The following is a 27175-nucleotide window of genomic DNA, read 5'->3' as shown; positions in this document are numbered from 1 at the left end:
GCTCATTTGCTCACAAATTCACTGCATAAGTAATTCATGATGGGGATGGGGCTCCCGGTTAGTGTGAATCTGTGAGATTCTACTGTATTTTACACAATTAAATGAAAATGTTATAATATTTAGACTCATACTTTAAGGCGAGAAGGGTCAAAAATGATCATCTAGTCTGACCTTCTGTACATTGCAGGTCACAAAGGCTCACCCACCCACTCCTGTAATACAGACCCCTAACTTCTAGCGGAGTTACTGAAGTCCTCAAATCATGATTTAAAGACTTCAAGTTACACAGACTCCAACAACATTTATACTAGTCCCATCACTGGCCGCTGGAGACATCTGCTGTTAGCAGTCGCAGATTGCCTACATGCCACTGTAGGCAGTCTCATCATAACATCCCCCCCATAAACTGAAGCTCAGTCTTGAAGCCTGTCATAAAGGCAAGGCTAACCACCTTTAAATCCCTCCTGCCCAGAGGAAAAACCCTTTCACCTGTAAAGGGTTAAGAAGCTAAGATAACCTTGCTGGCACCTGACCAAAATGACCAAGGAGGAGACAAGATACTTTCAAAGCTGGAGGGGGAGAACAAAGGGTTCGTCTGACTGTGTGATGCTTTTGCCAGGATCAGAGCAGGAATGCATTTCAGAACTCCTGTAAAGAGTTAGTAAGCAATCTCATTAGATATGCATTAGATTCTGTTTTGTTTAAAGGGCTGATAAAATAAGCTGTGCTGAATGGAATGTATATTCTTGTTTTTGTGTCTTTTTGTAACTTAAGGTTTTGCCTAGAGGGATTCTCTATGTTTTGAATCTGATTACCCTGTAAGGTATTTACCATCCTGATTTTACAGAGGTGATTCTTTTACTTTTTCTTTAATTAAAATTCTTCTTTTAAGAACCTGATTGATTTTTCATTGTTCTTCAGATCCAAGGGTTTGGGTCTGTGTTCACCTATGCAAATTGGTGAGGCGTTTTATCAAGCCTTTCCCAGGAAAGCGGGTGTAGTGCTGGGGGGGGGGAGGGGAAGAATACATTTCCAAGTGGGCACTTCCCCTGCTGGTCTTTGTGTAACACTTTGGTGGTGGCAGCTTTTAACCTAAGCTGGTAAGAATAAGCTTAGGGGGTCTTTCATGCAGGTCCCACATCTGTACCCTAGAGTTCAGAGTCGGGAAGGAACCTTGACAAAACCAGTTTGGGTTTTTTTGCCCCTATTACTCCCCTTGGAAGGCCGTTCCAGAACCTCACTCCTCTGATAGTTAGAACCTTTGTCTAATTTCAAGCCTAAACTTGTGGATGACCAGTTTATATCTATTTGTTCTTGTGTCCACATTGGCACTTACCTTAAATAACTCCTCTCCCTCCCTGGCATTTATCCCTCTGATGTATATATAGAGAGCAATCCTATCTCCCTTTAGCCTTCTTGTGGTTAGGCTAAACACGTCAAGCTCTGAGTCTCCTCTCAAATGGTAGGTTTTCCATTCCTCGGAGCATCCTAGTAGCCCTTCTCTGCACCTGTTGAACTTTGAATCCATCTTTCTTAAACATAGGACACCAGAACTGCACATAGTATTCTAGATGAGGTCTTACTAGGGCCTTGTATAACGGTACTAATACTTCCCTGTCTCTACTGGAAATAAGTCGCCTCATGCATCCTAGAACTGCATTAGCAGCCTCTCTCACAGCTGCATCACATTGGTGGCTCAGTCATCATGTAATCAACCAATACACCCTGGTATTTCTCCTCCTCCTCCATCGCTTCCAACTAATAATAGCTCATAGCTAAAATTCTTGTTGTTAGTCCCTAAGTGCATGACCTTGCACTTTGCACTATTAAATTTCATCCCATTTCTATTTACTCCAGTTTTTAAGGTCATCCTGATCTTCTTGCATGATATTCCGATCCTTCTCTATACTGGCAATACCTCCCAACTGTGTGTCATCTGCAAATTGTATTAGCACACTCCCACTTTTTGTGCCAACGTCACTCATAAAAAAATGTTAAATAAGATTGGTCCCAAGGCCAATCCCTGCGCAACTCCACTAGTAACCTCCCTCTAGCCTGACAGTTCACCTTTCAGTATGACCCATCATAGCCCCCCTTTAACCAGTTCCTTATCCACCTTTCAATTCTCATATTAATCCCCATCTTCTCCAATTTAACTAATAATTTCCCAAGTGGAACTGGATAATAGCCCACTTTAATTGAACTGTCTCAATCCCCCACTTCGTAAGGCAATTCCCATCTTTTCATGTACTGTCATAAATATCCACCCCATTCACCTGATGAATTGGGTTTTAGCCCACGAAAGCTTATGCCCAAATAAATTTGTTAGTCTCTAGGGTGCCACTAGTACTCCTTATTTTTGTTTTTGCTGATACAGACTAACACAGCTACCACTCTGAAACCTACAGCAAATGCCTTACTGAAATCCACATAGATTATATCTACTGCATTTCCTTTGTCTACAAAATCAGTTATCTTCTCAAAGAAGGAGATCAGGTTTGTCTGGCACAATCTACCTTTTGTAAAATCATGTTGTATTTTATGCCAATTACCGTTTACCTCTATGTCCTTAACTACGTTCTCTTTCAAAATTTGTTCCAAGACCTTGCATACAATTAAGGTCACACTAACAAGCCTGTAATTTCCTGGATCAGTTTTTCTCCCCTTTCTTAAAAATAGGTACTATATAAGCAATTCTCCAGTCCTGGGATATGACCTCCAAGTTTACAAATTCATTAAAAATGCTTGCTATTGAGCTGGCAATTTCATGTGCCAATTCCTTTAATTTCTTGGATGGTGATTATCCAGGGCTCCTGATTTAGTTCCTGTTAGGGTTCCCGCCCCACTCTGAACTCTAGAGTACAGATGTGGGGACCTGCATGAAAGACCCCCTAAGCTTATTTCTACCAGCTTAGGTTAAAACTTCTCCAAGGCACAAATTCTTTGCCTTTGGAGGGTACACCGCCATCATCAAGTGATTTAACAAAGTATCAGGGAAAGGACCACTTGGCGTTCCTATTTCCCCAAAATATCCCCCCAAGCCTTTACACCCCCTTTCCTGGGGAGGCTTGAGAATAATATCCTAACCAATTGGTTAAAAAGTGATCACAGACCCAAGCCCCTGGGTCTTAGGACAATAGAGAAATCAGTCAGGTTTTTAAAAAGGATTTTATTTGGGGGGGGGGGGGGGAGTAAAAATCACCTCTGTAAAAATCAGGATGGAAAATAACTTTACAGGGTAACAAAAGATTCAAAAGACACAGCAGAACTTCCGCTAGGCTTAGTTTCAAAGTTACAAAAACAGGAATAAACCTCCCTCCAGCAGAGGAAAAATTCACAAGCAGAATAAAAGGTAATCTAACATGCCTTGCCTGGCTTTTACTTACAATTTTTGTAATATCAGAGACTTTTAGGATGGTTTATAGGAGAAAGTTTTCTGACCTGATGCTTTTCTGCTTCCCAAGAGAACACACAAAAACAAAGTCGTCCCCCCCCCCCAGATTTGAAAGTACCTTCTTTCCCCATTGGTCCTTTTGGTCAGGTGCCAACCAGGTTATTTGAGCTTCTTAACCCCTTACAGGTAAGGAGGAATTCTAGGCTACCCTTAGCTGTATGGTTATGACAGTCCCACTAAGCTGTCTGAGTCTGACTTCCATCTCGGATGTGGTAATTTCTACTTGCATATCCTCGTTCGCATTAGCCAGCCTGCCACTGCCCCTAAACTCTTCATTTAAAGGGCTAATCCCTTACTTTGAAGTTTCCACATATTAACTGCATGAGAGAGAATGCTATGGTTATCTGAGACACTACAGCAAATTCATTTATATTTCGTGTGTGCGCGCACACACACACACACACAATGGAAGTAAGAATACTAATGAAGCTGCAACAGCTTTAAATGCATGTACTATACCTTTTAAACAGGCTAATTAGAGAGCATATCCAAAATGTTACACACAGTTGGTGTGTTTATAATATGGTGTGTATATATTCACATACCACAATATAGCTGCCTAACCCATTCCCCCCCCACAATCAATACAAATGAAAAAGTAAAACCTCTTAAAAAGTTAAACAGTTATCTATTGACAAAATAAATTTACTAGTGAGAGTCCATGAGAATCAATATAGCCATGAAAAAGCAAACTGCAGTGTATTCTGCAGAAGTGCCAGCAAAATTCTGCTTCTAGAATCATTACTGTTGGTGATAATTTGAGAAGTTTTATAAAGAATATCTTGATTTGTGGTGGTCTTAATTCAGCTTACAAAAGTAGTAAGAATTTTCTAACTTTACACAGAAGTGAATGCCAACAAATAAGAGAAATCTAATGTATATATATATTTTTTTTTAAGAGTCGCTTTCCTAGGCAATAACCAGACTTTACTCATTCTATTAGTACTCTTCTAAGGAACAAGAAATGTCAAGAAGGGAAAAGGTTTCAAAAAGTTAATCTGAAATATCAAGTGGTAAAAGGTGGGTTTTGCCTAGCAGGAGTAGTGACTTTTGGTGAGAAACTAAAGTCTCATCTCAAGTAGATAGAGACCAGATCAGAGCCCTGAAGCAATTGAACGTTCAGAGTTCGTGTCATGGTTTCCAGATCTGGGATCTTCAAGCTGGGCTTCTAAACAAATATGGCCTGATTTTAGAAGCACTGAGAACCCCCAAATGCCACCAAACTATGTGGCAGCTGCAGGGATCCAGCACCATTGATAGCCAGGATATTTTTATTTAACAAACTAAATATGGATTTAGGAGCCTAATTTTAGGCACTCAGATTTTGTCCAAACTCATTTCACCAGTTGAGTATGTGTCAGGGGCATAGGTTTAAGTTAGGTGCAGATTTATACAAGTCTGGTATTTATGCCTACCCTCATCCAAAGGGCAGAATACCACACAATAACTAAGCATCACTGTGCTCCTGCTCCTGCATAGTAGCACTGTCCTGGTAGTCAAAGGAGCAATATGAAACAATCTGGGATCCAGCAATTCCAGTTCTTTTCAACCTTGCTCTCTGTACCTACAATTTACACGTTGTAACTACAGCAGAGAAAAGTTATCTTGTTAAGTAAATCTATGGGTTGCTGAAGACACTGAGTTATGTAGAAACCTGAAATTAAATCCTAGCCCTATTTAAGTCAATGGCAAAATTCCCTAATACAGAAAAGCAAAAGTTTAGAGAGACCCAGAAAGGGAGATGAGAAATTATGCTAGCTGAAAACACAACCCCACTTCCATCCTTGTAATTCTTGACTGTCTCTCAACAGAAGGATTGGGAAGGAAAAAGATTCCCCCAAACAAAATAAAAGCCATAATATCATTTAGGCCTTTTCCTATATTTTGATTAGCTGTCTCTTTTTCATACTGTGTGTACATTTGCAAACTAGGTTTTCTGTAGCAATTAATTCAGGGTGTTAGTATAATAGTTTAAAAGAGCAGGCGTAGAGGTGACCCCTGAAAAACCCTTAGCAACACCCTCCAATCCAGTGGTTCTCAAACTTTTGTACTGGTGACCCCTTTCACACAGCAAGCCTGTGAACGCAACCCGTCCCTTATATATTTAATACCATTATAAAGGCTGGAGGCAAAGCGAGGCTTGGGGGGAGGCTGACAGCTTGCAACCCCCCCCCATGTAATAACCTCGTGACCCTGAGGGGTCCCGACCCCCAGTTTAAGAACCCCTGCTCCAACCTAATCTGTACCCATTTGTAGAATTACTATACTCTGGTATGTTAGTACTGCTATATCACTTCTTTAAACTTCCAAAAGCCTTTCTCTGCCATCGTTGCATACTGTCACTTATATAGTACTGTAAATGTGGGTTCATAGAAACATTAAGTGGATAAACAGAATAAGTCTGCTATGTCACTATCGTTGGCTCTCATTATCACTTGCTTAAATTAATTGGATTTTTAAGCATGGCCTCTCCTTTATAAATCCGAGTTGACTGCTTTTGACCTCTCTGTACCTGTATACATGTTGAGCTTCTCCATAATCAAAAACTAAAATATGTTTCTAATACCAAATTTGAACTTTTAGATCTGTAGTTTAATCTATTTCCTCCCTGAAGTCTCCTTTTGCATCAATGTCACTTCAGTCGCTGTAGAGTATCAGTCTTGTTGCTAGTGTCAAACGTGACACTAGTTCTTATTTTGAGGATTCTAAAAAATAAAAATGTAAGTCCTAAAAGTGCATATATCAATTTTCCTTTAGGGTGCTTACAATATGATCAGCCACCTTTTAAGAAAAGTGACTTTTCTCACAGCTAATGATACACCACACATTTGGGGAAACACTTCAGCAATTGTCCTTCCACCACTTTAAGAACAGATAACTAATTCCAGAGGGCAGTTTTTTAGTGGCTGAGATACAGAATGCTATCAAAGCGTGCTATAGAATCTCGAAATGCCCTTGCAGCTTCTCCAAAGCAAAATTGTACAATGTTTATTCATCTCTTCTTTCTGTATTAACCAATCCAAGAGTAAATTGAAAACCTGACACTACCATCCAAATTAAAAAAACATAGTAAGACCACCAAAAAAGTGTCACCATGGCTAAACAAGGTAAAAGAAACAGTAAGAGACACTGAAGCAACCTTTAAAAAGTGGAAATTAAATCCTGTTGAGGAAAATAGAAAGGAGCATAAACTCTGGCAGTTGAAATATAAAAATATAATTAGGAAGGCATAAAAAGAATTTGAAGAACAACTAGCCAAAGACTCAAAAAGTAACAGCAAAAAAAATTTAAGCATGCAAGAGGCCTGCTAAACCAGTGGGGCCACTGGACAATCAAGATGCTGAAGGAGCACTCAAGGAAGATAAGGCCATTCCAGAGAAACTAAATTAATTCTTTGCATTGGTCTTCATGGCTGAGAATTTGAGGGAGATTCACAAACCTAAGCCATTCTTTTTAGGTCACTAAACTTAAGAACTGGCCCAGACTGAGGTGTCATTAGAGGAGATATTGGAATAAATTGATAAACTAAAATTGTAATAAGCCACCAGGACTAGATGGTATTCACCCAAGAGTTTTAAAGGAACTCAAATATAAAATTGCAGAACTATTAACTGTGGTATGTAACCTACCATTTAAATTAGCTCCTGCAATAAATGACTCAAGGATAGCTAACTTGTCACCAATTTTTTAAAAAGGGCTCCAGAGGTGATCCCAGCAATTACAGGCCGATGAGCCTAACTTCAGTACCAGGCAAATTGGTTGAAACTATAATTAAGGACAGAACTATCAGACACATAGATGAACACGATTTGTTGGGGAAGAGCCAACATGTTTTTTGTTAAGGGAAATCATGCCTTGCTAATCTACTAGAATTCTTGGAGGCGGTCAACAAGCATGTGGACAAGGGTGATCCAGTGGATATAGTTTTCTTAGATTTTCAGAAACCTTTGACAAGATCCCTCACCAAAGGCTCTTAAGCCTTACTTAAGCAAAGTAAGCTGACATGGGATAAGAGGGAAGGTCCTCTCCTGGATCGGTAACTGGTTAAAAGATAGAACTAAATAGTCAGTTTTCAGAATGCAGAGAGGTAAATAGTGATGTCCTCCAGGGGTCTGTACTGGGACCAGTCCTATTCATAAATGATCTGGAAAAGGGGGTAAACAGTGAGGTGACAAAATTTTCAAATGATACAAAACTACTCAAGATAGCAGTCTGCTTTGGACTTACCTAAGAGTAACAAGGGGATTTCACTAAACTGGGTGACTAGGCAACAAAATGGCAGATGAAATTCAATGTTGAAAAAATGCCAAGTAATGCACATTAGAAAACATAATCCCAATTATACATATAAAATGATGGGGGTCTAAATTAGCTGTTAGCACGTGAGAAAGAGATTTAGGAGTTAGCATGGATAATCATCTGAAGGCATCCACTCCATGTGCAGCAGCAGTCAAAAAAAAGCTAATAGAATGTTGTGACTCATTAGGAAAGGGAGATAAGACAGACAATATCATATTGCCTCTATATAAATCCGTACTATGCCCACATCTTGAATACTGCATGCAGATCTGGTTGTTCCTTCTCAAAAGATGATATATTGGAATTGGAAAAGTTTCAGAAAAGGGCAACAAAAATGATTAGGGGTATGGAACAGCTTTCATATAAGGAGAGGTTAATAAGACTGGGACTTTTCAACTTGGAAAAGAGACGACTAAGGGGGGATGCGATAGAGGTCTATAAAATCATGACTGGTAAATAAGGAAGTGTTATTTACTCCTTCTCATAACACAAGAACTAGAGGTCACCAAATGAAATTAATAGACTGCAGGTTTAAAAACAAACAAAAGGAAGTATTTCTTCACACAATGAACAATCAACCTGTAGAATTCTTCGCCAGATGACTTTGTGAAGGCCAAAACTATAACAGAGTTCAAAAAAGAACTAGATAAGTTACTGGAGGATAGGTCCATCAATGGCTATTAGCCAGGATGGGCAGGGATACAAAACCATGCTCTGAAGTGTCCCTAGCCTCTGTTTGCCAGAAGCTGAAAATGGGTAACACAGGATGGATCACTTGATGATTATCTGGTCTATTTATTCTCTCTGAAGCACCTAGTATTGGCCACTGTCGGAAGACAGGATACTGGGCAAGATGAACCATTGATCTGACCCAGCATGGCTGTTCTTATGTAGAGTATCTGCTGAATCTGGGCAAAACTGTGCCCTAATATGAGGAGTTATGGAAAGAGAATTTGAGAAAAACTGAGATGGCATGAAATAAAAATTAACCCTCATCTACACTACAAAAATCATGTTTAAACATGGTTGTACCCAAAACTGGTTATTTCCATGAAGGCTGTATGGACAGAAGAGCCCCGTTACAACCATGTTAGAGAACACTGGGTGATACTTAAATTGATAGATTAAATACAGCAATTATTTATACAGAAGACTTGTTAGAAATATTTAATGTTGTTTTGGCTTTCTAACAAGACACGCATTTGTTTTTTTTGACAGTGTGACAGTGTTGGGCCAGATGGCTACAGGAGGGTGATAGAAGGCAGATATATTAGCCCCAGGTTAAATAGGTTCCTTTTCCCTGGGTAAGGTAACAGGGAAGGTTCCAGAAACCTTCTGGAAACAATTAAAACAGACAGGCTGATTATAACACCTGCAGCCAATCAAGAAACTGCTAGAATCAATTAAGGCAGGCTAATCAGGGCAGCTGGGTTTAAAGAGGAGCTCACTTCTGTTTGTGGTGCGTATGTGAGGAGCTGGGAGCAAGAGACACTAGGAGCTAAGAGAGAACGTGTGCTGTTGGAGGAATGAGGAGTACAAGCATTATCAGACACCAGGAGGAAGGTCCTATGGCGAGGATAAAGAAGGTGTTGGGAGGAGGCCATGGGGAAGTAGCCCAGGGAGTTGTAGCTGTCGCACAGCTGTTCCAGGAGGTACTCTAGACAGCTGCATTCCACAGGGCCCTGGGCTGGAACTCTGAGTAGAGGGTGGGCCTGGGTTTCCCCCAAATCTCCCAACTCCTGGTCAGACACAGGAGGAGTTGACCTGGACTGTGGGTTCATGAAAACGGCCAAACCGAGAGCTGCTGTGAAGCTCCGAAGCGAGCAAATCCACCAGTAGGTGCAAGACCCACCAAGGTAGAGGAGGAACTTTGTCACAACAGTTAATTGTATTGTATTTTTTGTTCTTCATTTCATCTCTCCCTCTTCTCCTTCCCCACTCCCCTGCAAGTTTCTCTGCAGCTATGTTCTTTTTTGCCCCCAACACATGTTCCTGTCACTTACGATATATCCACACAGCCCATGGGAGTGAGCCTCCGAGCCCAGGACAACAGACTTGGGTTCGCAAGGCTGCCACTAGAGCTCTAAATATAGTTGTGTAGAAAGCACTTTGAAACTGCAGCTCAGATTGAGGCTCCAGCACTAAAACCTAAAGAGAAGGGTGGGCTGTCAACCCAGGTTGAGAGGCTTGCTCTTGTAGGCTGCGTAGACATTTTCTTAGCTCCCTTATCCCCTTGACATGCTGCCCCAACACTTCACTACATTGTCATCTCAACATTCTTCTCCTGCGGACTGCTCTAGTACTTGGCAGCATCTCCAGTTTCCTCTCTTCCTCCAAGTTGCAGTGGACTCCAGCAGAGGGATAGACGCTGGTTCCTATTTGTTTCCAGCTGCTTTTAGAGGCATCTATACTCTTCTTTGCAATGAAGAGCTTTGTCACACACAGGAGCAGCTGGAAACAAAAACAGCCACCACAGCTCTCTGTAGACTCACTGCAAGTGTTCCGAGGAGCATATCTTGAAATGTTTGATAAAGGTTAAGGGCTGTCTCCCAGCCTGATTTTTTCATTCCTGAGCACCTAACACACAAAACATATGAATTTGGTGGCAACAACTGAATTTTTGTTTTGTTTTTGTGTAAGTAGCCACCATTCCCTTTTTTACAGTCACTTGTTGGATCAAGAGGAGCCAGCAGCAACTGCCAGTTGTATCACTTTTTAAAAACCGTTTGATTTTTTTTTTTTAAAGTTAGTTGTGTTTTAGTCCCCAGAAAGATATTTTGCATGTTTCCACATCTTTCACTGCTCAACACTGAAGCAGTTTTTCCCTAGCAGTGCTCAACTATTGTAACTAAGTTCACAGCATCCCAACAAAGAGCACCCTAAGCATCAGACAAGAGACAATGGACAGATACAGACTGATGGGAAGTACAAAGAAATAAAGTTTTAAAGAGGGTTTTGGAGGAGGACAGTAAGTTAGTTTTGCAGATGTTCATGGGGAGTTCCTCCCATGCATGAGGGGCAGCATGGGAGGAAGCATGCATGAAAGGTGCTTGTATGAAAATTTAACATGGAGGCAATGGAGGCTGGCATCATGGGTCAATCTAAGGCAAAGTACACATCTTGATAGTGAATGAGAGGACAAGAAAGGTGAGGACAGGCCACAAAGGGCCTTGGAAGCAAAGACAAGTATCTTAGGTTTGATTAAATAGAAAAAGAGATGCAAAGAAAGGGTTGACATGGTCAAAGTGATGGTCTAAGAAAAGTAATTTGCAGGAGCATTCTCAATAGATAGGAATGGGGCAAGATTGCATTTGTCAAGGACAGAAAAGGATGTTGCAGTCATTTACACATTATATGATCAACACCTGGACAAGAGTTTTAGCTGTGCGGATGGATACAAATGGCATATTTTAGGTATGTCACGCAAAAAGAATCTGCAAGATTTAGACATAGCCTGATCGTGAAAACCAAAGGAGGTCTGATTTGAAAATGGTACTCTGGTAAGAGCCTGAGCATCAGGCAAGATGGTGGTGCTCAGGTTATCCATATTGTTTTTCCATTTTTATTAGATTTCTCAACGATATGCACATCTGTGGAGCTGCTTGTAATTTACTTACCAGTATTCCCTTATCTCCCTTCTAAAGTCTATCTTGTATGTAGAGAATTTCCTGCTGAATTGGCTCATATGCACTTGCTGAAACTTAACGTTTGTCTTCCATACTTTGGCAACCATATTGTTTCTAATCGGACAGTTTTTCTACATTTTTGTACTTTCAACCCTGCAATCAACACCAAGATGTGTTTTTGTTAGTTGTGTGTCAGGCTGCTTTATATCCAGCACTGTGACACATTAGAGTCTCAGACCAATTGTGTCACCGCAACTTCTAACAAACTAATAAGGGCTAACCACTACTCTTGAACCAAGCTAAAACAAACAAGTTGATCAAAGAAATCTTAACATGTTTAGATATAGAAATGCAGTCAAGGCAACCAAACAACCTTATCTCTGCCTGCAGTGATGTTATGCAAGGAATATAGGATTTTGATTAAAGTATTTTAGTGTTTCCGGTCCCAGATTAGATATTTCTTTCCTATGTTTAAATATCAGTTTTAATCCTGTGTCTTCATCCCCTAGAGGTATCTGGGTGGATTAAATATGCATTTTCATACCTTAACAAATTTGGATTTCTTTTAAGTGTAACCTTATCTCTGAATTTCCTGGCGAAATTACAACATCCCTGTAATATTTTTATCCTTAAACTTACTGATGTGATGGAGTTAAGGTTAAGAGAATGTAACAGCTTTTTGGTTTGAGAATTTTCTTCATTTAAAAAAAAAAAGTGCCATATGAATATCAAGCAAGAAACACCAAGAGAATGCTATCACATGATATTAATAATTTGTTAAAATAATTTTTTATTGTTTTAACTTTTAAGAGCAGTACACCAAAGCAGAGCAAAGCAACCTAAGTGTAATGGTGAATCTGGCCCTTAAACTGCAATGGATTTATCAGAGTGCTGCGTTAGTAAAATCAGTGCTATGTGAATAAAGGTAGTGAGAACTCAATCCCAGAGTCCCCGTGTCCATGCTCCAAGGGCTCCCTCTGGCTTGGGCACCCAGCAGTTTTACCTTAACATGCAATGGAGCAAAGGCAAATAACTAGCTCACTAATCTGCACTACAGACTCTTTAAAGAGCAAGGACAGTTGGGGCAAATAATCTAACCAAGAAGAACTCACTGCACGTCCAGTCTCCCTCATACAACTGAGCCATTACAACTAATAAAATTGTTGCATGCAAGTTAGATGTATAGGAAGGGTGGAGACTGGTTGCATTGATGTCACAATGGTCCCATTTGAGAGTTACCTCAGCTGTTGAACTGATCCCATCTAGCCATGAAAAATTAAACAACAACAACATAGCTTAGTTACATAGCTAGTTGCCTCAAACAGTTTAAAGATCTCAATTAATTTCAACTATCGCGGTAAGTTTCAAGAATGTTATTCCAATAAGATTTGGAGCAAAAAACAGATACTAAATTTCTTAAAGCAATAATTTGATTAATTTTAATGCAAACAAATTAACATTTACTTGTACATTCTCAGAAAATTCACTGTGCTCAAAGAGTAAGTGTTCTAAATTTGGGGAATTTGTTTTAAGTTTGTATTTCTCCCTAGACAAAATAAAGGTTGAATCTCATATACCATATGCACCTCCTTTTATACAGATGCAGCTGATATATGAAGCTCTTTAGTATGGCTTCAAATGGTTCTGTGCCCATGAAACTTCAAGAGTGAAGACCTGTGGAGGTGTACTTACAGAAAACCAAGAGATTGAGAGCTTAAACTATTTTGGTACTATCTTTCCATTTAAATGTGGTCTAAAAATATTACAAACATTCAGGAAACAGGTCCTTTCCAACTCTTACAATTTTATTATTCTACTTGAGTCTGTGAAGGAAAGCTGTAAGTAAAAAAAAAAAATTTAAAAAAAACCCCCATACCTGAGTGGCTCTTAAGTTTTGAGAGTGGTGATATATACATATGTACACCTACACACACTTAGAATACAGAATGGAAAGCTGCCATTAGGCTTTTATGTTTTAGGCTAGCTGTAACAGCACACCTACTTCAATAGTTTTCTGCCTTTCCCTCAGTGGTACACACGTAACTCATGAGGAACCCTACAGCTTGTCATGAAAGAGGGACAGACTCACTAATATCTCTTTTCCATGTTTAAGTATTAAAAGCATAATTTGTTTTTATATAGTCAAGGAGGAAATATAATACTTGCAATAGAGAACTATCAGTCTTCTACTGGACAGTTACTTTATACTTGAAAAATATACAGCATATTACACTAACTCAATGGAGTTCGTTTGATACTCAAAGCTTACCTCCAAGTATATTGATGGTGGGTTATGCTCTCCTCCAAACTTGTCCAGCAGTGCCTCTATGTGTTCTTGTGTTAATTTAATCATCTGTTTGATATTCCATACCTAAAAGATAAAAATATATTTTTTATAAATCAAAAGAGGCAAGTCTGGGATAGATTTTAAAAAATGTAAAATCATGAACTCACATTTTAGTAGCTAAAAAGAAACCTCTCTCATATGGAGATCTCAAAACACTTTACAAAGTCTTATCACCATTTTACAGATGAGGCAACTGAGGCAAAGAAGTGCAGTGACTTGTCTAAGGTTATATATGATACAGTACAAAACGGAAATCTAATTAGAGGAGAAAGTTAATCTGTAATAGTCAAAGTTTCAGGATTTTATTAATCTGTTCAAGTTGCTATAATGACACTTGCAAACCAACAAATGTTAAACATTCAGTGGTAAACTGGTAACCACTGTAATCACATGATCTAGATACTTCTAATGTACCTATCACCGCAGTATTTAAATTCCCTGATCTTAAACACATTGTACAGTTGGGGCTCTATACTTCCTCAGTTTGCAAGTTTTTCCCACTGACTGCAACTTCTTGAAAGAGCCAATAACCACCACTGTTAGGAGTGCTACCTTGCACTGTAAGTCATCACTATGCAATGTTCGGTTCTTGAAGCTGAATCAATACAATAGTAAGTTCACTTACAGGAAAACAAGGTACATTGATCTAGTAGAAGTCAATTTTTTCCACTTGTTGAACCAATAGACTCTGGTCTCCAGAAAAGAGAGATTTTTATTGTTCTTAAAATTACATTTGCTATCAACTTAATGTGATGAAAACTGAGGAAGATTTAATTTCCACAAGTCAGAGAAAAAAAATACTTATCTGTTCTCTGAAGGTACCATTTATAAAAGTATCACTATTCAAAATTGATACTATTACTTAGAGACTAGTGAGAAAGTAATATAGCTCAAAATTCAAAAGCCATCAGCTTCAGAATGGAGAATTGCATACTGCTTCTTCCAGTGGAACCTCAGAGATTCCTGTGAACCTGTCAGTGAAAGAAAATACAAATCCCTCAGTCTCCAAGGAGAGAGAGGTGGGATGGTGATGATTGTTAGAACTTATACCTTTACAGAAAAAGAACTGTAGGGAATTAGCTTTATGTTCTATTAAAAGATAACAGTAACAGAACCCCAACTCCAAGGATGTCTCAAACATTATACTAGAAGGTAAGTAAAGAGAAAAATCTTTCTGCAACACAGAATGAACATGTTAGAAGTTGAAAATACACCTAACTCATATTTTAATAAAGATCTCAGTTATTCAGCAGTAGCTATTAAAGATGGGGACAACACTAAAATAAAACAAGCTGGAAAGACAGTTGAGTAACCTCTAGCCCAGTACAAGTTTGGAGCACTGATAATAAATCTTGATTCTTCTCATGAGGCCAAGTTCAAGCAATAATAGTTTATAAAAAGATGTACAGAACTCTGTGGCAGTCTTCCAAATCTTACATATATGTCAACTCAGTGGAGGCTGGCTGTAAAGACCAACTTTTTCTCTGAATTCACAAACAGATGTTTGTTAGTTAACGTGACCATTAAGTTGTATGCCTGCCAAAAAGCAGCAATGAGAGAGCTGTGCAATGTATACATATATCAAAAGAATCAGAAAGCTTTTTCTGTCATCTAATCTGTTCCAGATGAGAGTAGGGAGTTTTACTTGGTAAAGTGATGGAATAAGAGCCTGCTGGTTTGGATGTTGGGAAATAAAGTTGCCAGGATGATTAAGGTGGAATCTCAGCACTACCTTTGGAAGATATTTAGGATGAGTGCATACCACCTTACCTTTAAAGCAGGGTTTTGGAGCTGTGCTTCGGATCCGCTCCAGCTCCAGACAAAAACCTGTAGCTCCACTGCTCCAGAGCTGCTCCGCGCTCCGCTCCAAAGCCCTGCTTTAAAGGACTTACTGGCAAGGGTCTGTCAACAGAGCCCTAAAGCTCACTCAAGACCCAAGCTGAAGTCACCAGTACCAAAGGAGAGCCTTCATTTAATAAGTCTGTTCACATATCAAGTGGTTGTAAAGAAGGCTGTTACACTAAAGTTTAATCACCACATTGACATCCAACACAGGAACCTGAGCTTATAAACGTAGTACACACAAAATAAAAAAACGTATCTACCTCCAGTGTTAAATAGGGTTTTAGGTATCTTAAAACTAAGCAGTGATCACGGAGTTCCAGCGTACACCACACTTTCTGTGAGCATGAGAAATCCACTCTACCACTATGGCTGGAGTCCCTACTAAGCTATATCTTCACTCAGCCCTAGGTATGGTTGGCAATTTTCAAGAGCACTTAAGTGACTTAGGAATCAAGTCCCACTGGCTTTCAATGCAATTTTCACTCAAGTCATTTAGGCACTTCTGAAAATCCCACACATGGACAACCACCTCATGGTGGGGCTCAGGACTCAACATCCCTCTCCCACACTAAAAGGATCACATACATAGGTAGTTGAGTAAGGAATTATCAGTGGACAAGGCGGTCTCATCTGGCTGTCCCTGTACTACCAGAAGCTTCCCCATTTCCTTTCTGTGGTGGCTGGAGGGTGAATGACTTCCTCCCACCCTGCAAGGATGTTTTCTACTTTACATCCAGCAGTTACTATTTTGAGCTGTTTTTTCTCTCTCCCTCCTTCCAGTTCTACTGCTCTAGCACTATTCTAACAGAAGCAGCAGCACCACAAGGAAGGGAGGCCCGCTCTATTCAGCGGCTGATAGGCAGATAGAGAGCAGCTTTTCAGAGACAAAAACTGGAGTTAAAGCCCTGGAAAAGCCCAAATAGCTGCCGAATGTACTCAAAGGAGTTGGGGAAGTTCTAAACCAGGGGTCTCACACTCGTGGCCCGCGGGCCATCTGCGGCCCACAAAGCTCCCCAATATGGCCCATGGGTCTTGAGCAGTTTTGGGGCTGGGTCTCTCTCTTGGCCCCACCTGCCACCCCCGGGTGCTCCCCTCCCCCAGGCAATTTAAAATGGCCCGGGCCCTGGCAGCGCAGCGGAGCTGAGCAGCATCTGCCTGTTCACTCCACATCTGCCAGCCCCTCCCTGCGGCCCCCGGGTGGGGCTGTGCCTCTGCATGCTGCCACCGCCCCAAGCACTCCTGCGGCCAATAGGAAGCTGCGGGGTCTGTGCCTGGGGGCAGCAGCACGTGGAGGCCCCTTGGCCCAGCCCGTCTTGGAGCCCCAGGTGAGTGCCATACACCCCAACCCCCTCCCAGAGCCTACACCCCCACCCCACACACACCCTCCCCTCTCCAAACTCGATCTCAGAGCCTGCACCCCTCCCCCCTCCTAGAACCTGCAATCCCACCCCCTTCTCCTGCACTCCCAGCCCAGAGTCTGCACCCAGCACCCAAACTCCCTCCCAAAGCCTTAGGCAGGTGGGGGGCAGAGTTTTGGGGGGACAGAGTGACATTATCGGTTGGCTGGGAGGATTTAAGGACTGACTGGCCCTAAGGTAAATTGAGTTTGAGACCTGTTCTCAACTATGCCTTTTCATGCTGAATCATGGACCTTTTCTATTGGAATTGGTTAATGTTCCTAAATGGTTGGAAGGAGTCTACCAGAAAAATTAACCTCTTGATCTCTACCCACTTAGGTGCATTACTTACAGGGGGAAAAGTACATGAACTCCCATCCAGTAAGTAAAGAAAGCATCCCTCAAAAGTGGATCATTAGACAAGTTATACAGAACTCCAATAGTGTGTTGCTTGCAGACCCCACAAACAGATCTCTGTGGTATGCCCCACTCATGAAAGAGCTAGCTTCAATCTGAGACAACTCACATGGCTCTCACTTTGATTATAGACAGTATTTCAATCAAGATTCTCTTTCCTGCCAAGTAACCGGTAATTAGACATATTGTGGTACACTGCCCAACCCCATCCTTGAAGAATTGCCTAGCACAGGAGACAACACCCATTCTATCTTGCACATAGAAAGGATCCTATCTGTTTGAATCAACCATTTCTGGGAATACAAGGTCAGTGAAAGCACTGAACCTTACCTCATGGATCTTATCTCAAAAGAGGTGCATCTAGAGCAGTGGTCACCAACCAGTCGATTACACTCTCTGGTGCCACAACATGGCTGCTGCTAAGGCAGGCTCCCTGCCTGCCCTGGCCCCATGCCGCTCCCGGAAGAGCCCAGCACAGCGCTGGGGCGGAGGGGGCAGGTCTCCCTCTGTGCACTACTCCCGCCTGGAAGCGCTGCCCGTGCAGCTCCCATTGGCCGGGAACAGGGAGCTGTGGCGGCGGTGTTTGCAGAGAGGGAAGACGCGCAGAGCCCCTCTCCCCAGGGGCCACAGAGGCATGTTGGCCCCTTCCAAGAGCAGTGTGGAGCCAGGGCAGGCAGGGAGCCTGCCTTAGCCTTGCTGCGCTGCCAACTGGGAGCCACGCAAGGTAAGCACTGCCTGGCAGGAGGCCGCACCCCAACCCCCTCCCAGAGCCAAAACCCCATACCCCCTCCTGTACTCTAACCCCCTTCTTGCACCCTGTCCCCCAACCCTGAGCCCCCTCCTGCACCCTGCCCCCCTCTGAGCCAGCACCCTATACCCCTTCCAGTACCCCAACACTCTGCCCCAGTCCAGAGCCCCCTCCTGTACCCAAACTCCTTCCCAGAGCTCCTTCCCCCTCCTGCACCCCAATCCCCTGCCCCCGGGTCAGCCCAGAGAGCCCTCCCACACTGCAAACCCATCGGAGCCCGTCCGAAGCCCGCACCCCAACCCCTACTCCAGCCCAGTGAAAGTGAGGGTGAGCGCAGGAGAGCGAGGAATGGGAGTGGGGGGAAGTGAGCGGGCCAGGCAGATCCTGGGTTGCTCTTAAATTCAAAAAGTTATCTTGGGCTTAAAAAGGTTGGAGACCACTGATCTAGAGAGAAAAGCTCCTTAAGAATGAAGCCCCATGTATGTACAACCCATCTCAAGCAGAAAGCATGTGATTACTTCATATGATTGAGGGAATCTGGAAGCCCCTGCCTAACTGCAGCTAGAGCCTGAACAAGCCACTACTTCATGGAGGCAGTCAATCACATGTAGCAAACACTTTAACACTACAGCATCCGTAGCTGTCATCTCCTATAGAGGTCTCCCATGCCATGCCATTATGGCAACTGTTATGGCTGTAATTTAATCCATTTTGAAGCATGATGGCTCCAATATCTCTTCTCCTAAGTCCACACCATTGATACTGTACCAGAGCAGAAGGCCTTGAATCCAGCTGGGCTTCCACACAAGGTACCCCAATATCTATGTGGGAAAAGCTGGAATGTTGGGTCTTTAAGAAGGAAGCCCATTGCCTCCGGCAGCACAAAGATGTGTGGGTTCCTTCCAATTGTCCAAACTGCAAGCAAGTGCATATGAGCCTCTTATGGCTCTAGCTACACAAGAGATCACCACATCTCATTCTCCCTTACAGCTATCTTCTGCCACAACAATGAAACTATTGATCAATATGGGCAACTCAGTCATGGGAGACAGAATCTTTGCAAGCATCAGCCCAAGACTATAGAACTCACTGCTGGATAGCATAAGAATAAGCACTAACTATGTGACTTTGCAGGATAAATGCAATACACCCCTCTGTTCTCAAGCTCTCTTCTAACTGCACCCTTACCCACACCCATCACACTTTTTCCAGGGGCTTGTCTACAGAGATTTAGTCACACCAGAGGGGTATAAATTTTAGTCCTCACTAGCATGTCATGCACTACTGGCTCCTGTGGAGCCTGATGGCATGCACTAAAAGTATATTAACATAGACTATATTAACACGCACTAAGGAACTTTTAGTGCACCTGGGTCAGGTGAGTGTGCAACACACGAGGATTAAAATTTACATCCCTTTGCTGTGCACTAAAGTACCATGTTGGCAAGCCTTAGGATAATAAATACAAAATGCAAGCACACGACAAGCCTACTTTTGCTAGAAGGTGAGGGAAGGGGAGTGGGAGGGGAGAGAGAGAGATGTTCTTACTCTTGGAAGGCTGTGACAGTTCTTTGGATAGCCAAGTCTGAGAGTCACCTTGTTACCCCCTGCTTTCTGCAAAGAGTGTTTTTATTGAGGTAGCTGGGCATCAGCTCCCTGACACCACCAGCCTTTCAAACACTCTCCTCTGGGCTATGGCAGCCCTAAATTTGCCTTGCAGGTTAACAATAGATGCGTCTCAATCCTCAAGTCCCTTTGAATCATTCCCCTGTGATATCCAGGCCCTGACACCTGCTACTCAAAGAAACTCCAGATTCTCTGCACCCAAAGGTTCAGCATACCCCAATTTAACCTTAAACCACCACTCCTGTACAACACACAGCACTTGTGAGCACTTAAGCTTATTTTTGTTTTAATGTAATAATGAAGATTTAACTAGAAACAAGAGTGGTGGAAACAAAAGGGTTACAATATAAAACGAAATCATAAAATGCAAATCTGAGTCTACACTTATCAACAGTTACCCTTCCTATTTAATAAAGTAGATTTTCCCCGAAAAGGTCAGTCTGTTGCAGGGATAGCTGGTTTCTTAGGAACCATAATCTGAAAGTTCAGGAAAACATCCCCGCTCCACACAGGGTTATCCGCAGTAAATGGATAGGATGCTTCTCTCTCCATGCTGTACCAAAACCAGCCTTCCGTTTCTATTCATAGACAAGGTGAATATCTGCTTGTTGTAATGTTTTCTGTTTACCTTTAAGTGGTTTCATTTGTTTGTTGCTGCCTCCGATGACTTCCCATTCAAAGTCTTAGTATTGTTCAGGGCTAAACAACTGAGCTTGCATAGCATCACAAGCCAAACAGGATAAGGTGGCAACTCCCCCTTGCCCAAATGGGCCATTACAAGAATAAATTATCTCCAGGTGACTAATTTCTACTCTAAGAGCATAAAGCATACTTTCAATATAAATACATTGTTTTTTAAAAAATACCTGTACATACACCTTGCAATGATTATGAATCTTAACAAGTTGTAAGATAGCTACACAAAGCTCATGTGTTACTGTTTACAGATAAATGTTGTGTAAGACGTGTTTAGTGTAGTCAGTCAGTCAAATCTCAGTAAGAGATGTCCGAGAACAGGGGATCTATTGCCAAGGGGTCTCTGTCCCAGAGGCACTCAAATATTATGGTATTAGGCTATGGCTGCCAAAGTATTTTACAGAAATGCATAACTGATGCCAGACCAAAAGGCTACATCCAGAATTATTAGTGTTGTTCTCTTCTAAGAAACCTGCGATACTTCCAGTGGTAGCCTTGCATTCCCCGCTCCCCACCCCCAAACACACCAAGTGTTTGCTAAAGTCTGGAGAGCACAGCCAGTCACTTTCCTTAGGAAGCTACAAAAATTGCAGACACACTATTTTCTACCTTTTCCTACCAGAAATACTAGATCAGGGGTCGGCAACATTTCAGAAGCGGTGTGCCAAGTCTTCATTTATTCACTTTAATTTAAGGTTTTGCGTGCAAGTAATACATTAACATTTTTAGAAGGTCTCTCTCTCTAAGTCTATACATTATATAACTAAATTATTGTCATATGTAAAGTAAACAAGGTTTTCAAAATGTTTAAGAAGCTTCATTTAAAATTAAATTTAAATGCTGATCTTATGCCACTGGCCCGCTCAGCCTACTGCCAGCCTGGGATTCTGTTCACCTAGGCCAACAGTAGGCTGAGCGGGGCCTGCGGCCGGGACCCCAGCTGGCAATGGGCCAGCAGCCAGAACCCCAGACAGGTAGTGGGCTGAGTGGTTCAGCCTGCTGCCCGTCTGGGGTTCTGTCCGCCAGCTCCTGCCAACCAGGGTCCTGGCTGCCGGCCCCACTCAGCCTGCTGCTCGTCTGGGATCCCAGCCCTGCCCACACAGAGTAGGTACCTACCTTCTCCTTGGTTCTAGCCCATTCTCTTCCTCTCTCTCTCTCTCTCTCTGCATTGAGCTGAAGGTAGGAGTGCACTGAGCACAGGGTTGGGGGTGACTGAGCAGGCTGGGGGCTGGGGTTTAGGGTATGGCCAGGAGCTAGAATGAGGGAGAGGACTCAGGGTTGGGGCAGGAGGTTTGGTGTGGAGTGCTTACCTGGGCAGCTCCCATTTGGTGCGAGGGGTGCAGGTGGGAATGTGGCGGGGGGTGTGTGTGCAGGAACTCCTGTTTGGTGCTCAGGGTGGGGGTGGGAATATGGGGGGTGCAAGAGTCAGGGCATGGGGTGTGGGGGGTGCGGGGTAGGGTGGTGGGGGTGCTCCCAGCCCCCTGCCTAGAGTGGCTCACGGCAGGGGGCTGGAGGGGATATGCCCTGATTTCAACCCCCTTCCCCAAGGTCCTGTCCCCACCTCTTCTCCGCCTCCTCCCTGGAGTGGCAAGCGCACTGCAGCTCCGCTTCTCCCCCGCCCTCACAAGGGCCATCAGCTGATTGGCGGTAGGGAGAGAGAGAGAGGAGGAGGAGCAGGAACCCAGCATGCTGGGGAAAGAGGCAGGGGAGGGGGAAGCTTGCCTGCCCTGCAGCAGTAGCCAGCAGGACCAAGCTTCTTCACCCTGCCCCCACGTGGGGGGTGGGGGGGAGGGCGGAGAAGAGCGGGCTGGGGCGGGCAGGATTTTTAATGGCATGCTACTGCCTGCCAGGGTCCCAGCCGCCGGCCCCGCTCAGCCTGCTGCTGGCCTGGGTTCGGCAGCGGGCTGAGCGGGGCCAGCGGCTGGGACCCAGGAGGCAGCAGCGTGCCATTAAAAATCGGCTCGCATGCCATAGGTTGCCGACCCCTGTACTAGATCCTTCATATTCAGAATGTCCTTTCCTTTTATTCAGAAATACCTGAAATAAAGAATCTGTTTCTTCTTTCACCTAGTGGCATGAGCTGAATGGTATTTTGTCAGGAGAAATTAAACTTCTGGTAGCCTTCAGGAAATTATTTAAGATCAATTCAGTAGCCCCACTTAACAATGCTGGACACCCAGAGCCTTCAGTGACAAGTGTTCTTTATGTCTCTCCCCTCCCCCTAGGGAGGTATACTAGCTAACCCAGAGAAGCCAAAGGATTCCAGGCCAACAGCTCAGTGACGCTGGTACTAGAGCTTTGCACCAAAAATGTCTCTTGTGCACTTCATGCTGAAAAAGGTGACAACCCCAAGGGGATTCACTGCAACAAATAAGAATGCTTAAACAAGTCTTTCAGAATGCCCTTCAGATCACAAATTTTTGTAAGTGTTCCACAAAGCTATGCTAGAACTATGAGATAGGTAAGTCCCAAAACGCCCTGATACAGGACCAGCGGAAAGAACTACATATGAACACGATAAAAGTGTTTTTTTCAAACTGATCTGCAGTGTGGACATGCTGAACCAATGCAAAGACAATCCATGCAAATAACTCTTATATTCAACACATGTCCCTATAATAGCATACTTGCTTAGTACAGATGGAACCAAAGAATTCCAAAGAGATGGGCTGTAACATGAATTGGACATGCTACAAGAAAGCCCGACAGCCTTATGTATCTGAAAGTTTGGGATGGAGGAAGACTAAAAAGAACGTTTATCTATGTTGTAGGTAATACTTCATGTTTGTAATCCAAACTTTGTGTCAAACTATCAACACTTATCATAATATTCTAGTAGATAAAATAAACCATTGTAAATAAATGTGAGGTTTTCCTGCATTATGTCAAATAAATTTATTTTAAGGCATGTGGAACTGGATTTGGCGACTGCAACTGGAGTAACTGACTTTGGCCCATAAGGGAAGCAGAAACAGAAATGTGGTAACAGTGTGGTCACTCTGTCAAGGCTGAATAGGGTTTTGATTCCCCTTCCCAGCTAGTGCAGCTGGCATAGGCCAAGACGAACATAAGGAGAGCCAGAAGACCCAAGGGATTCCAGACCTGGTCATCCTTATCCACAGTGAATGGGTGTGTTCTTTTTAAATTTTGTAAATAAGCACCGAGGTGCTAGATAATAAAAAACAACCAATAAAAGAAATGGCCTGCTTTTCCTGAGTCAGAGCAATTAGGACACTGAAAGATCTTATAGTAACTCCAGCAAAGACTCTATGCTCTTTTCAGAATGTCTGGAATATAAAATTTTATGGCATACCCTTCCAGCTTGCTCTGCTGGATGTATATGTGTGGAACCATCAGCTACCTGTTTCCTTTCCCTTGACTAGGATATTTAAATCATGGAGAATACTTCAATAACTAAAAAAGTTATTGTGTCCAGGACATCTGGATGAAGGGGAAGAGATAGAAGAAACTTTTACTCCATTAAATTAAATCGAAAAAATCCTGCCCAGGCTGACGTTTACAAGTCAAAGATGATCCTCATGAAAGGTGTTAAGGGACTGCCAAAGAAGTCCAAAGAGAACAATCTTGCTCGCAATGCTTTGCAAAAAAAATGAAGTTGCTTATTTTAATTTATGAAATGTCTGAACTTGTCAAATAAGGAAAACATTTTACATCAAGAAAAGTTAGCCAACTAAGTAAAATACATGAAAAATTCAGACTACATGCTCTATAGCACTCTCTCATCCAACAGTTCAAATACGGTTTTAAAATCTAAAATTACCAATTTTCAGCAAGTTTAACTGTTTCAATTTACCTTACTAATAAGACTGTTTCAGAGGCTTAAATATGCTATACACTTAAACAATATACTGTAGAAATTACTGCTAGTATCCCTCTACATAACAGAATTCTTATTTTTAAAACTCACTGACAACTGAGCTATGCAACCTATTTTTATGGTAAATACATTTTAGTGTATTAATTAGTACATGTATTTGCTTGCTGTTGGGTACTTTGGAGAAAATTATAGTGCTTCTATAATAAAAGGGCATCAACTACATTTCATTTTGCCAGGAAAGATGTCACAGAGATACTCTGTTTCATCAACAACCTGTAACTGACTACAATCATTTTTTCAAACCCAAAGCAACTGGTATCCAAGATTCAGCTTTCAGCAAAAAGAGTGAATGTTGATACATGGACCCTTTCAATGCTAGCACCTTGTGTCTTATAATGAGGAAAATACCATGGATGGCATCACCACAGTAGAGTATTTCCATTGGGAATGCATATTGCATTAACTTTCATCATAAGAGAAAATTCATTCAATCCCCAAACATCTATTACGTAAAGTTACATTTGGCAGGAAAATACATCAAAAAGAGAAAAAAAAATTTCCAGACTAAAGTAGTATGAACTGAAGTATCACTCAATTAAAGGTGACTTCTCATTAGGGCTGGGTGGAAACTGGATTTTTTGTTTTGTGGGGAATGCTGCGAGTTTGAAAAATAAACTGTTCCAAAAGAGAACAAAGGCAAAAAGTTTCAAAATTTCCAGCAAAACAAAATTTGTGGGAAAAGCTGTTTTGGGTCAACAGAAAAATTGTATTATGGAATAGTAAAAAAATTAAAATAATTTCAAAACTGAAAATAAAGACATGTTCCAAAAAGGTTGAAGCAGAACTTATTTTCCCCAGCCATTAAAGTGGCAGCAGGAGTCCAATAAGTCTGGGCGTCTCCCCAGGGACTTCCCGAGTCATCCATTTTGAATTTCTTCCTCTGAAAGAACCGAATCTAATTGGAATGATTTAATAATTCTAGAAATACTCCCCAGTGACAAGAATGTAGTCTCTCCTCCCAGCTGCTAAACACTTCCAACCATCCTGCAAACCCATGATGCTCCCCACCTGAACAAAGCCTGGGCTCCGAGAATCCATCCTGGGGTGAAACAGCCTAGATGTCTAATCTCCCCAAAGCTCACCTGAGAGTAGACTAACAGCTTGAGTCTGGGCAACTGGATTGGCCACTGGGAGCAGAGGAGGATGTCTCAGTCTCCATGCACCAAGAGACAGGAAAGAAGGCAAGACTCAGAGGGAGCCCTGGAGGGCTGGTTCCCCACCTTGAAATGTCCACCTTGCCCCCTCTTAGAAGTCCGATACAATACTTGGATTGTTCCCCTAGGCTCATCTCTGGTTCTCACCAGGTCCTGAAAACCCTGTCCTCATCTGAGAGTACAGGTTATAAGAAAACAACTGATGGGAATGGAGTAGGGGGTGTAAAAGACAAATATCCCCTAAATGCACTTACCTCCAGGGTCTACAGGTCCCGGTGCCTCTAGAAAGTATGCATTTCCTACTCCTGGGGGAAATCTGCACCACTGCGCACGTGCAGAATTCACGTTTCCTGCAAATGTATTTGCTTCCCCACAGAAAATCACTTTGACAGGAAAGCTGCAAGAGCAGTCACTCACCACGCCCTAGCTGGGCAAGTAAATCACTGCAGGTACCCGGAGCAGTCGGCGGAGAGGTAAATCACTGCAGGGCTAGGGTCACCTGAGCTGGGATCAGCTACTAATTCTGGCTTGGCTGGAGGCAGGAGAGAACTGGACTTCTTTTTCTGCAAGGAGTGGCTGGGGCTGTGTCAGAACAACCCCCAGAAACCTCTCCCAGCTGCAGGAAGCTCAGGAAGCTCCTCCCCTGCTTCCTGCCCACATTGCTCCTCAGCTCTGGGGGGCGTGGGGGAGATGAGGGGGTGTCACTGTACAGGGAGCTGCTCCCCCATCTGCCCAACCCCTCTGCATCTGGACCTCCCATATCCAGACACCCTCACCAAGCCTTACCCCATACACCCAGGACCCCCCCTAGCCTTCCATACTCAAATCCCACCCCATTGAACCTCAACCCCTACATCTGGAGCCCCTCTGCCCCCAGACCCCCTGCCTCTGGACCCCCATCCCTGCACTCAAACCCCCATGCTGATGAGCTTCACCCCCTGCACCACCCTGAGTCCCCACATCCAGACCCCCACACCACTGACCCCCAACTAGCTGCACCCGGACCTCCACCCCAATAAGCCCCACTCCCACAGCACTCAGATCCTCCTGCTGAAACCTCCACACCCAGACCCCTCTGCTAAGCCCAAACCACTTTCACCTGGAAGCCCCTGCAGAGTCCCATTGCCCCTGCATCTGGAACGCAGCCCTCTCCCCAGCCTCTGTGCATCCAGATCCCCTCACACACAGACCCCCCACTGAGCTGCCTGCACCCAGACTGTCCCACACAAAATCCTCTCACCCCACACCTAGATCCCCCCACACTGAGCCCCTCCACACTTTGATCCTGCCTGCCCCACGCCTAGTGTGCTTGGTGCACAAGGGCAGGGCCCCAGGGTGTTTCTGGGGCAGGCCCAAGCCTTGTGCTGTGTAAGGGTCAGGCACAGCCTCAGCACTGAGTCCATATCCCAGCAGTGGGGAGGCTACAGGGTGACCTCTCACCTTCATACAGCCAGCGGCCTGTGCTCCCCACTGCCATACTAAAGCCTCTGCATTTATTTATTGATAAATAAATCTTGCAGAATTTTAAAATATTGTGCGCAGAATTTTTTGGCACAGAATACCCTCAGGAATAATTTCCTAAATGGACCACACTTTTGTAAGCACATGTGTGGTTCCAAGTACTACTTATGAATCCTGCATGATTTTTCAGATGAGATGAGCTCTTGC

General features: G+C 43.0%; 1 protein-coding gene across 6 annotated transcripts in view; it reads right to left on the bottom strand.

Annotated features, from left to right (window-relative positions):
* Positions 1-27175, bottom strand: part of BRAF (B-Raf proto-oncogene, serine/threonine kinase) — a 140792-nt gene that overhangs the window by 91483 nt on the left and 22134 nt on the right. For 5 of the 6 annotated variants that reach the window (XR_006282702.1, XM_043518744.1, XM_038387407.2 and 2 more), the window contains one exon: positions 13649-13750. Coding sequence is in view for 5 of the 6 variants with exons in the window: in XM_038387407.2 (XP_038243335.1) it covers positions 13649-13750 (102 nt within the window). In the remaining variant the exon portion in view is untranslated. Of the gene's footprint in view, positions 1-13648; positions 13751-14351; positions 15247-27175 lie in introns of those variants that run through there. The other variant, XM_043518734.1, reaches the window with a different exon arrangement.

The sequence above is a fragment of the Dermochelys coriacea genome, chromosome 1 (genome assembly GCF_009764565.3).
Source record: "Dermochelys coriacea isolate rDerCor1 chromosome 1, rDerCor1.pri.v4, whole genome shotgun sequence".
NCBI classification, from domain to species: domain Eukaryota; kingdom Metazoa; phylum Chordata; order Testudines; family Dermochelyidae; genus Dermochelys; species Dermochelys coriacea.
The sequence above is the reverse complement of the archived record's forward strand: the minus strand, read 5'-3'. Positions and strand labels throughout refer to the sequence as shown.